The sequence below is a fragment of the Aquarana catesbeiana genome, linkage group LG05 (genome assembly GCF_042186555.1).
Source record: "Aquarana catesbeiana isolate 2022-GZ linkage group LG05, ASM4218655v1, whole genome shotgun sequence".
NCBI classification, from domain to species: domain Eukaryota; kingdom Metazoa; phylum Chordata; class Amphibia; order Anura; family Ranidae; genus Aquarana; species Aquarana catesbeiana.
In genome coordinates this window covers 559288725-559301201 of record NC_133328.1, presented here as the reverse complement: position 1 = coordinate 559301201, position 12477 = coordinate 559288725, and the positions used below count along the sequence as shown (strand labels likewise).

Sequence of the window (12477 nt, the reverse complement as noted above, 5' to 3'; positions counted from 1 at the left end):
CTGCTCCCATGCCTCTGGGCAGGACTCTTCCTTGTATTGTCAGAGGATCTCTCCTGCACCTGAGCTCCCAGACCCAAGGTCACCCCTCCCCCCAGACTAGGGGGCTACCCACAAGGGCCTCTGACAGCCTCCTCAGCCTTCCATCTCCAGCTTCCACCTGAACTCCACTGCCCCTGCTGGCTTGACCCTGAGTATTTAAGAGGTCCCTCCCCCTGCCAGCTTGTTTGGCCGGGGATTGCTTTGGGCCCTCATCAATACTTCAAGCAGCTCTTTCTAAGCTCCCTCCTATTCTTTAGAAAGTTTCTCAAAGTTTCAGCAAGTAGGGGGAAGTAACAAAGATGCTGACTGATGAGTCATTCCAGCCTCCCTGAGTCAATCAAACCCTGACCCAAAATAAACCCAGGCTCGGCTGCCAGCCAGACCAAATTTACCTACACTAAACAAACTATGTACACTCCCATTCTAGCACACTAGAGGGTGCAACAAAGGGTATTTTATCCAATGCATTTGAAAAACCTCTGCGCAAATACCGTGTGACATAAAAAATTGCAATGACCACCATTTTATTCCCTAGGGCATCTGCTAATATATATATATATATATATATATATATATATATATATATATATATATACACAATATCTCACATAAATGAGTACACCCCTCACATTTTTGTAAATATGTTATTCTATCTGTTCATGTGACAACACTGAAGAAATTATACTTTGCTACAATGTAAATTAGTGAGTGTACAGCTTGTATAACAGTGTAAATTTGATGTCCCCTCAAAATAACTCAACACACAGCTATTAATGCCTAAACCACTGGCAGCAAAAGTGAGTACACCCCTAAGTGAAAATGTTCAAATTGGGCCCAATTAGCCATTATCCCTCCCCAGTGTCATGTGACTTGTTAGTGTTACAAGGTCTCACGTGTGAATGGGGAACAGGTGTGTTAAATTTGGTGTTGTCGCTCTCACTGTCTCATACTGGTCACTGGAAGTTCAACATGGCCCCTCATGGCAAAGAACTCTCTGAGGATCTGAAAAAAAGAATTTGAATGGCAACATGTACTGTGACATACTGAAGCAGAGCATGATCCCCTTCCTACAGAGACTGGGCCGCCGGGCAGTATTCCAACATGATAACGACCCCAAACACACCTCCAAGATGACCACTGCCTTGCTAAAGAAGCTGAGGGTAAAGGTGATGGACTGGCCAAGCATGGCAACCTGTGAAACTCTGGTGAACTCCATGCCCAAGAGGGTTAAGGCAGTGCTGGAAAATAATGGTGGCCACACAAAATATTGCCACTTTGGGCCCAAGTTGGACATTTTCACTTAGGGGTGTACTCACTTTTGTTGCCAGCAGTTTAGACATTATTGGCTGTGTGTTGATTATACAAGCTGTACACTCACTACTTTACATTGTAGTAAAGTGTCATTTCTTCAGTGTTGTCACATGAAAAGATATAATAAAATATTTACAAAAATGACAGGGGTGTACTCACTTTTGTGAGATACTGTGTGCATGTGTGTGTGTATGTATATGTGTATATATATATATATTTGGAGGTTCTAATTTTTCACACCAAAAAAAAAAAAAATGCTGATTTTTACTTGCAAGCAAAAAGTGTCAGAATAGGCCTGGCCTTCAAGTGGTAAAGTAGAGGGACACAAGAAGGGCTCTCATGTGCACGCACGAGGCAAAACTATAATAGCATCATTTGACTGTTTTCATATGGGCCAGTGATATTAGTTTATTTGCTTGAAAACACTTAATACTTGATGACACACTTTGCCTTAGTATCAGCCTTGAACCATAGCGGTACAGGGGGACAGCCCACCCATGCGTGATTAGTTGCTTTTCTAAAGGACTTTTCAATTATTGTTTATTCTCATTATTACCGTTTCCTGAAGGGGTTCCGGAGGACCGTAAGGATCCTGACAGTTAAAGTAATGTGTGTGTATTCAGTTAGATGCATCACTACCTTCAGTTTAACATAAAAATGCCTGGAACCGTCAGAAAAGTATACTTGTGGGAAAGAAAATGCTTTGTCATTTTGTTTTCTCCTGGACTCCTCTGGGCCAGTGACTGGTTTCACATTTTTAATGCTAACGCTGCCAGTTTCCTGGAGTTCTTATCCTTAGCCGGGGGCTGAACACACACAGCATGCCTAATATCACCTCACAGACTTCAGCTGACAAGCCATCTAGAACTTTCCCAAGGCAGACTCCTCCATAAGACAGACGGTTCAAAGAACTCTGTCTGCTGGAATATTAATATAAAACAAACACAAATTTATCATATCCATAACAGATAGGCGAGATACAACGTGACAGCACATAACTATGAGAGAGTCAAAAAATGGACCTATGTAAACATGCAGTCATATAAATTAAAGCATATCTAAACCCAAAAGCAAAAATGTAATATATTGCAGAGTACCGATCCTTAGGCTGGCCATACATGATCGAATTTCAAAATAATTTTCTTTTGAAAATCAGAAAATTTGTGCATTTTGTGATGCGATGGTGATTTCGAAATTCGACCAACCAAGCCCTCAATTTCACCTCATTTTGCTACAGAAAATAATTTTCGTGCCTGGGAATCTTTTTTTCCGGGAATTTACTTTTCTTGCACATGCACATTTCTTTTTCAATTACATTTCTCCCATCATTGATTAGAAAATCATTTGTTTTTCTAAAAATATCCAACATGCCGATTACTCAAATTCGATGGCCGCACGAAAATCGGCTGTTGCTGCAGCCCACTAATGGTGGGAAATTCAAACGAAAAATTCTTACGCCTCATACACATGATCGGATTGTTGGCCAACAGAGCGTCAGACTTTTGTCCCAAGGGCGTGTGACGGGAACTTGTCTTGCATACAAACGGTACACAATTGTCGGCCAACAAACACGAAGGTAGTGACGTACTACGTGGAATTTAAGCTCTTAAGCGCCACCCTTTGGGCACCTTCTGCTAATGTCATGTTTGGTGAGCACTGATTCCAAGCATGCGTGTTTGTACTTTGGACTTTTGTGTGATGGACTTGTGTACACACGGACAGACCGTTGTTGGCCATGAAAATTTACTAGCCTGCCATCCAACATTTGTTGGCCGAAAGTTGGACAACAATTGTCTGATGAAGTGTACTAACGGTCGGATTTTAGGCAAACAGTCTGTCATCACACAATTCCCTGCCGAAAATCCGATCGTGTGTACTAGGCTTTAGATAAGAGTTTCAAAAGAAAATTCTTTCGAAATGCGACCCATGTATGACCTGCCTTAGATGTGGTGGCTGCATTCGTTTTCTTAGGCCTTTTTCCTTTATTATCACTTGGTTATCCAGCCAGTGAGTTTGCTAATTTTTAACATCCTTTAACAGACTAAGTTATCCAAAAAAAATTTGCAGCTAGAGGGTTGAGACAAACCATTTACCACTGACAGGGGTGCTTACAATGTCCAGCTTTTATTAAAGCTGAACTGAAGTTGCACTGAAAGAAACAGCAAACAGGCAGGCTTTTATTGCAGAAGAGACATGCACCGTGTCTTCTGGAGTAAAATGCCCCCCCCCCCCCCATCTGCATGTTAACTGTCTTCTGAATTGTGCATGTGCAGTTTAGCTTACAGTGGCAGGATAGTGCCGCTGTCACCCCCCATCAGCCAATGAAGAAGCCCGAATACTGGCACTCAGAAAAAGGTGCCAACGCCAGCAATGAACCATGGGACAGGTAAGTATTCACCCTTCAGTTCCACTTCAACAAACGAAACAAAAAAGATTTTGTTGTAATTTAACCACTTGCTGACTGCCCTATAGCAGTTTTACAATGCTGATTATTCACAGCATAATCCAATCTGCGAGTGTCGGGCACTCGATGTTCGCCAGCACCCGCCAATTGTTGGGCAGAGACTCAGAATGGAGCTCTGCCTATGTAAACAAGGCAGAGTTCCGTTCTGACAGAGGTGAAGGGATGGATTTTGTCTTCCTGCAAAGCAGACATTAAGGTTTTAAGGCTGCCGTTTGGTAACTTGAAGCTTCAGCTCCCTTCACATATTTTCTATGGAATTAAGGTCTGGAGACTGGCTAGGCCACTCGAGGATCTTAATGTGCTTCTTCTTGAGCCACTCCTTTGTTGCCTTGGCTGTGTGTTTTGGGTCATTGTCATGCTGGAATAACCATCCACGACACATTTTCAATGCCCTGGCTTGGGAAGGAGGTTCTCACCCAAGATTTGATGGTACATGGTCCCGACCATCGTTCCTTTGATGCAGTGAAGTTGTCCTGTCCCCTTAGCAGAAAAACACCCCACAAAGCATAATGTTTCCACCTCCATGTTTGATGGTGGGGATGGTGTTCTTGGGGTCATAGGCAGCATTCATCCTCCTCCTCCAAACATGGCAAGTTGAGTTGAGGCCATAGAGCTCGATTTTGGTCTCATCTGACCACAACACTTTCACCCAGTTCTTCTCTGAATCATTAAGATGTTGATTAGCAAACATCAGATGGGCTTGTACATGTGCTTTCTTGAGCAGGGGGACCTTGCGGGCGCTGCAGGATTTCAGTCCGTCACGGCGTAGTGTGTTACCAATTGTTTTCTTGCTGACTCTGGTGCCAGCTGCCTTGAGATCATTGACAAGCTTCTCCTGTGTAGTTCTGGGCTGAATCCTCACCATTCTCATGATCATTCAAACTCCATAAGGTTAGACCTTGCATGGAGCCCCAGACCGTGAAATCGAAAGTTATGTTGTATTTCTTCCATTTGCGAATTATCACACCAACTGTTGTCACCCTCTCACCAAGCTGCTTGGGGATGGTCTTGTAGCCCATTCCAACCTTGTGTAGGTCTACAATCTTGTCCCTGACATCCTTGGATAGCTCTTTGGTCTTGGCCATGGTGGAGAGATTAGAATTTGATTGATTTTTTTCTATAATCTTTATTTTATTTGATGTTTTCAAGATATCATACATTAAGAAAACAAACGTACAACAGGAAAAGGAATAACACAATGAGTGCCCAGAAGGGCATATGGGGGAACAAAAGAGTGAGGGATATTGGGTTACTAGGACATAACGACATCTGGTACAATCAGTAAATAGCTTCATATGACTTCATCAAGTTATGCCTCAACAGAGGGCATGTGAGTACTTTAACCGTAGTAGCAGAGTAAAATATCGTTCTCATATATAGGATACAGCGCTATGCGCGCTGCAGCCATGATAACCGAAATTAGAGAGATAAGGGGGGGGGGGAGACAAAAAAAAAAAGGGGGGGGGGGGAATGGGCATACCTGTAAACAGTAAGTATAACGGTCAATCAGCACAACTGCAGTAAGTGTACATCTATAACTATGATGTAAGACCTAGGGGTTCGTGGCTCGCAGGTCTCATTCATCCCCCCCCCAAAAAAAAAAAAAAGATCAGGTATCATCAACCTTTAATCGGCCCGCCTGGGGGTAGAATTTGATTGATTGCTTCTGTGGCCAGGTGTCCTTTATACAGGTAACAAGGTGAGATTATGAGCACTCCCTTTAAGAGAGTGCTCCTAATCTCAGTTTGTTATCTGTATAAAAGACACCTGGGAGACAGAAATTTTGCTGAGGGGATCAAATACTTATTTCACTCATTAAAATGCAAATCAATTTAACTTTTTTGAAATGTGTTTTTCTGAATTTTGTTGTTATTCTGTTTCTCACGGTTAGACCCCTTTCACACTCAGGCAGTTTTCAGGCATTTTAGTGCTAGAAATAGCTCCTGTAAAGTGCCTGAAAACTGCCTCCCATTCATTGCAAAGGGTGCTTTCACACCCAGGCGGTGCGCTTGCAGGATGTTAGAAAAAGTCCTGCAAGCAGCATCTTTGGGGCAGTTTGCCCCTGCCCATTGCAATGAATGAATGTAGAGCGCTTCCGAAGCGCTGCAACACAGGAGTTTTTAACCCCTTTTTTGGGGTTAAAAGCGCCCGCCGCTTGCGGCTGAAAATCGTCGCGAAAGCGGCGCTTAAGCAGCGGTTACTGCAAACGCACGGGCAGCCCCAGCGTGAAAGGGGTCTTAAAGCAGCTAAACACAATGGGGCTGGGACATTATGTCTTGATTGATAGCGGCTTCACCTCTCTGTCTAAGACACAGGCTGGAGGGGCGTGACGCAGCCTGTGACTGGAAGAAATTCGCCCACACCATGTTACTGCCAAAAATTAATAAAGATTTGATTTCAAATATATATGTGTATGATAATTTAAAACTGTTTATTGATATTAATTATTTATGATTACTCCAAAGGCTGTTTTTTTATTTTGAACATGTGACCAGCAGCAGAGGACTAGAAGCTCCTCCTGCCACTTTTTCCCTGCAGACAGGCTAGGAAAGAGCTGGGTCATATTGTCACTAGTCAGAGTCCCTGATCACTGTCACACCCATTATATGATATCGCTGTACTGCACTGGTGACAGTATGTAAAAAAAAAATGTGAAAAACAATTACAACTTTAAAAAAATTCGCCATGCCTACTTACTAAATACCTTTTTGTACTGTCCTAACATTTTTGGGCCTCAAGAAATGAGATAGGCCGTCAGTACATCAGCATTGATCAATTTTCAGATATATACCATAGTTTGTGGACTATACAGTGAGGGAAAAAAGTATTTGATCCCCTGCTGATTTTGTACATTTGCCCACTTACAAAGAAATAATCAGTCTATAATTTTAATGGTAGGCTTAATTTAAGACCCCTTTCACACTGGGGCCACCCGTGCGTCCGCGGTAAAGCGCCGCTCGTTTTAGCGGCGCTTTACCGCTGTTGAAGCGGTGCTTTTGCTCAGGGTATTTCTACTCTGAGCATTTCCTCCCTATCACATCTGAGCAGCCCATGTGACTATGGAGTTACACATGTGGCCGTATGCACAGTGGTCCCACTCCCTCCCTCCTCCTATATGCCTACTAAGCAGCTAAACACAATGGGGCTGGGATAATATATCTTGATTGATAGTGGCTTCACCTCCCTCTAATTCTAAGACACAGTCTGGAGGGGCTGTGACTGGAAGAAATTCGCCCACACCATTTTACTGCCAAAAATTAATAAAGATTTGATTTCAAATGTATATTTGTATGATAATTTCAAACAGTTTACTGATATTAATTATTTATGATTACTCCAAAGGCTGTTTTTTTATTTTAAACATGTGACCAGCAGCAGAGGACTAGAAGCTCCTCCTGCCACTTTTTCCCTGCAGACAGGCTGGGAAAGAGCAGGGTCATGTGACAACTGTATATCAATTAGGAAAAATGCACTTTAATGTTTTTTTTTTAAATTAAAATAATTACAGTGCCATCATCCACATACACAATTAGAAAGGACGATATAAATTAAACAGTGTGTGTTTAGTATCACTTTAAGGGTTTTTTGTTTTGTGAGGCTTTTCCAAGCCAACTGCCTACATCATCTGTTTTTTAGCACTGATGAAGGGAGAGCGCTGAGCCCCCGAAACGTGTTGGATGTTACAAAATAAACATCTTTCGAAAGGCCTATACAAACTGACGTGGCGCTCCCATCCTTTCAGAACAACAATAAACTCCTCAAGACACCACAGTTGCTGGTGAGCAGCCTCAAGGACCGTAAACTACCCATTGCATTATAATGCATCTGCATAAGGTTCAGCGCTCCTACATCACAAAGATTGTTTTGTAAGGAGGCATGCTGGCAGAAAACACAGAGAAACAGGCAGTGAATGAACCAATGAGAATGGTAACCAATACATAAAACAAATCTATGTATATAGTTCATATAAAACCAAGAGGGATGGGGCCTACTATGTTAGACTGTATTTTATTTGTTCTTAAAGTGGAACTTTAATAATTTTTTCATTTTTCCAGCTATTAAATTTTCTGCCCTTGTTGTTTTAACTTTGGATAATAAAACCTTTTTTTTCTGACAGTAAATACCTTATACAGCCCACTTCCTGTTTCTTGCCTGGTAAAAAGCCTAGGCTTATGACATCATGCACAGCTCTCTCTCTCTCACTTTCGTGCGAGTTTGCCGGAAAGGGAAGGGGGGTGAGTCATAAGAGGGCCAATGAGAGCTTCAGAGCTGGAGGTGTGCCTCTGTGTGTCTGTGTAAATCGAGGAAGTGAACAGGCAGCAGCTTCAGCTGCCCACAGTTAAAATGGATGCAGCCAAACTTAGTAGAGGGAGATTTCTGCAGCATATTTGGCAAGTACAGAATCACAGTATATATAAAATAATATGCAAAGTGGTTGGAGGGAAGCTTGAGGATGGCAAATATGTTTTTATTACAAATTATGTGAGCAGATTGCAGTTCCTCTTTAAAGCGGGGGTTCACCCACACCGCCAAAAAAAAAAATATTAAAAGCCAGCAGCTACAAATACTGCAGCTGCTGACTTTTAATAAATGGCCACTTACCTGTCCCAGGGTCCAGCGATGTTGGCAGGGGACGCCGAGAACCCGCTCGGTTCTCGGCAGCTGCCGCCGCCATCCTAGGTCAGGGAATCAGGAAGTGAAGCGTTGCGGCTTCACTTCCCGGTTCCCTACTGCGCATGCGCGAGTCGCGCTGCGCGTCCTAAGTGGTCCCGGCTCTCTCCTGGGAGCTGTGTGTTCCCAGCAGACAGCGCGGTGGGGACGGGAAGAGGCATAGACTCCCATGGGAGTCTATGCCAGAAGTGGGTGCAAATACCTGTCTTAGACAGGTATCTGCACCCCCCTCCCCCCTGAAAGGTGCCAAATGTGACACCGGAGGGGGGGAGGGTTCCGAAAAGCGGAAGTTCCATTTTTTTGTGGAACTCCGCTTTAACAGTATGTATCTGACCACAGGTACTGTAAGTTACTTTTTATACGATCTTCCAAAACAATTGTTTGTTACTCTTCAACCACTGTAGGTTGTACCACATTTGAAGTAAGCTTGCCCATCTAAACCAAAGCCGCTTTAGAGCAATAATTTGCCTAAAGAAGTTGTTGCAAAGTTTACACACAAAGTTTTTCCACATCAGATTTTTTTTATCAGCTTGGATCACTCCACCAGCAACGAGCCGATCCACGGAATGCACATTTTGTTCAAATGAAATGTTCTTGCAAAATACAATTTTCCTGTCTGCATTTTTGGTTACTGCGAATTCTGTATACAGATTTCTCTGCTAAAATGTATCCGATATGAGTCTCTGCCTTCTCGCAATTCAGTTTATGACAGATTTCAATATAATGGCTCTGATTTATTTGTGCTAGAAACCAGATTGTGACTTTGATGTAACAGAAATAGAAGGTGTGCGTTTCACTGGCTTATTACTCCAGCGTTGACTGGTACAATTACCACCTCTGCCCTGATCGACTGTGCCCAGACTGCTGCTTACAGCTAGTAAATATGACCCATTTCTTGTGATGTGTGACTGTGGTATGACACATAGATCTATAGCAGTGACAACACGCGTTATTTGTTACCCATTTAAATACAAATAAATGTATTTTCTCTGGTTCTGTATAGGAAAACCAAGGATTGAAAAGTTCAGAAGAAAATACCAATGCAAGTGCAAAGCCTGTAGATCAAGGAGAACAGGACAAGAAGAAGGAGGAAAAAGTTCCTTCCGAGCAAGCAATGGGTGTACAGCAAGATAAGGGAAAGACAGATCACACAGACAGTACAAAGATGGATACCCGAGTGGACACCAAAGACAAGTCCTACATTATAAAAATGTCACCTTCAACCAAGGCTGGAGAAGGAGAACTGCTTACTGTGGAAATTAGAGACTCTACAAAGGAAAAGTAAATTAGGAGACTTTTGAATGCTAGCCCATTTCGATATAAAATGATGATATGCTCAAATAATTTAATTTAAAATGTTACTAAACCCAGGAACCTGCATTCACTATATCTGGTCTCCCACAGTACACCGAACATTGGAAATACAATTATTTTAGTAAATATAAACTGATAAATACCTTTTTTCATCAACAGTATATAGCAGTCTTGTGACTTCTATCAGTGTCAGGCAAAGCACTGGTTAAAGCTTGTAGGAGGAGTTTTCATTCTCCTCTGACTGTCCTATGAGGCTGCAGGACCACTGACCCTCTGTCTGGACAGTGCTAATTGGTCCTGTGCTGATCACATGCACTCTCCCAAGAAAAAAAATCTCTCTAGCAATACACACCAAATTGAGCATGAGCAGCTTGCCCCCAAGGCTCTGTTCTATCAGGTGATGGTTTGGGGACTGTGGAAGAAGGGGAGGATCAGAGAAGACATAATCAAACAGACTTTTTACACAATGCAGAGGATTAACCACTTAGGTTCCCCAGTGAGTATAACAAGCATGCTTTACTGCATATACACACTGATTTTACTGTTGTGGGTTTAGTAACACTTTAATGTTTTTTTAATCTACCTATAAATGTATCCAATCCCCTTTTGAATACACTCTTAAAGCTTTATAGTATTAAAGGATCGGTTCACCTTTAGAGAAAAAAATAATAAATGCACACATTTTTCAGGTAACAAAATGTGTATTTATTATTTTTTCCCCTAAGAGCATGGGAAGCATTTACCCATAATCAGTGGATCACTAGTGCAATATTAGGCTCCTTCAGATGAGCCTTCTGCCTGTACCTCTGTAAGTCTTCCTGTTAAAGCTGGACGACTTGTGGAATGGACTACAAACATGCTGATCAGCACGCTCACAGTCCATTGAAACCATTGAAACTACAAGTATGTTTGCTACAGGGGCAGACAGGACTTGTATTATATTTACACAGAATGCTGTGAATGAATGACGCTGCTGTGTCACAGGGCAGGGGAAACTCAGGGGGGTAGGGGTGGGGGTGCTGCACACGTTGCACCCTGGGGCGGATCCAGAGTCTAGTCTCAGGAGGGACACTGCCAAAAAATATGGTTTTTTTGCGGGCAATTTATCGGGGAAATGGCTGGTGTTGGCGCTTCAATCATCCTGGCACCATGGTTGTTATTTTGTCAGGAAGATTGAAGCACATTATTTCTATTATTACATTGTCATATAAAATGAAATAGTTCAACTCACCATAATGCAGAATCAGTGGGAGCCCCGAGTGTGTCACTTGCCACGTCACCTGCCACATGTTGCAGACTGTCACTTGCCACATCACCTGCAACAAGTTGCGGATTGTCACTTGCCACACGTTGTGGATTGTCACTTGCCACATCACCTGTCACCAGATGCAGATTGTCACTTGCCACGTCACTTGCCACAAGTTGCCGATTGTCACTTCCCACGTCGCCTGTCACCAGAGGCAGATTGTCACTTGCCACCTCACCTGCCACACATTGCGGATTGTCACTAGCCACGTCGCCTGTCACCAGGGGCAGATTGTCACTTGCCACGTCACCTGCCACAAGTTGCAGATTGTCACTTCCCATGTCGCCTGTCACCAGAGGCAGATTGTCACTTGCCACGTCGCCTGTCACCAGACACAGATTGTCACTTGCCACAACGTCACCTCCCACAAATTGCAGATTGTCACTTGCCACAAGTTGCGGATTGTCACTTACCACGTCACCTGCCACAAGTTGTGGATTGTCACGTCACCTGCCACATGTTGCGAATTGTCACTTGCCATGTCACCTGCCACACGCTGCGGATTGTCACTTTCCTGCTAAGGTGGGGATTGTCACTTGCTGTGTCCCAGAGAGAAGTCAGGCAGCAGAGAGATGATGTACTCTCTCTGCTACCCACAGCTGCCTGCACAGTGAGGGTGGAATTGCAGGGATGCAGGGCGGGCGTTGGGTGGTGAGAGGTGAAGTCATCTCTCTGCTCCCTCGCTGATTGGCCAGTCGCCTACTCACCTGCCGACTGGTCCGCTCGCTCACCCACCCGCCGAGCTAGCCGCCCACTCACTCACCCGCCCGCCAAGCTGCCCGTCGCTCACCCGCAACTAATTTCTCGGGGGGGGGGGGTGAATTGCCCCGTTACCCCTCCTCTGGATCCGCCCCTGGTTGCACCCTAAATACGGGTGTAACACGTAACATGTTCAAAAGGTGAAACCTTTAAAGTGGAATTAAACTCCACTTTTGAACTTGTACCTGCAGGTAAGCCTATAAAATGGTTTAACTGTAGGTACAGTGAATGTCTTCTAAACTTGCACTGCGCAATCTCTCTGAAGAGACGGCATACCGTGCCGGAGCCGAACTCTCCTGCGCGTATGCCCCGCCATTCATACAGCCAGAGCCCACGAACCCAGAAGGAACACCGGGTGAAGATGGCACTGCCAGGGAGCTGCACTTGAGGGCTCCATGTATAGGTAAGTCTGTCATAATGTGCTAGTATGTGGTGCATACTAATACATTATGACTTAAACTTGCAGGGGTCCCCATTGTTTTTTTTTAATCTTTCTGACAGTTTACTACTAGAAAAGAGTGGCAAAGAGTGTGCAAAGTTAGTAGAGACATGTCTCAACAGACTAAAGGCTTTAATTAAAGCAAAATGTGGTTCAACAAAATACTGACACAAA

At 43.6% G+C, this 12477-nt stretch overlaps 1 protein-coding gene across 1 annotated transcript in view; it reads left to right on the top strand.

The window, feature by feature from the left end:
• The window catches only part of CNGB3 (cyclic nucleotide gated channel subunit beta 3), a 427114-nt gene extending 416330 nt beyond the window's left edge, over positions 1-10784 (top strand). Inside the window, exon 19 of the mRNA XM_073631915.1 lies at positions 9489-10784. Within this exon, the coding sequence (XP_073488016.1) occupies positions 9489-9770 (282 nt within the window). The 3' untranslated portion in view covers positions 9771-10784. The remainder of the gene's footprint in view (positions 1-9488) is intronic.
• Positions 10785-12477: the final 1693 nt, after the last annotated feature.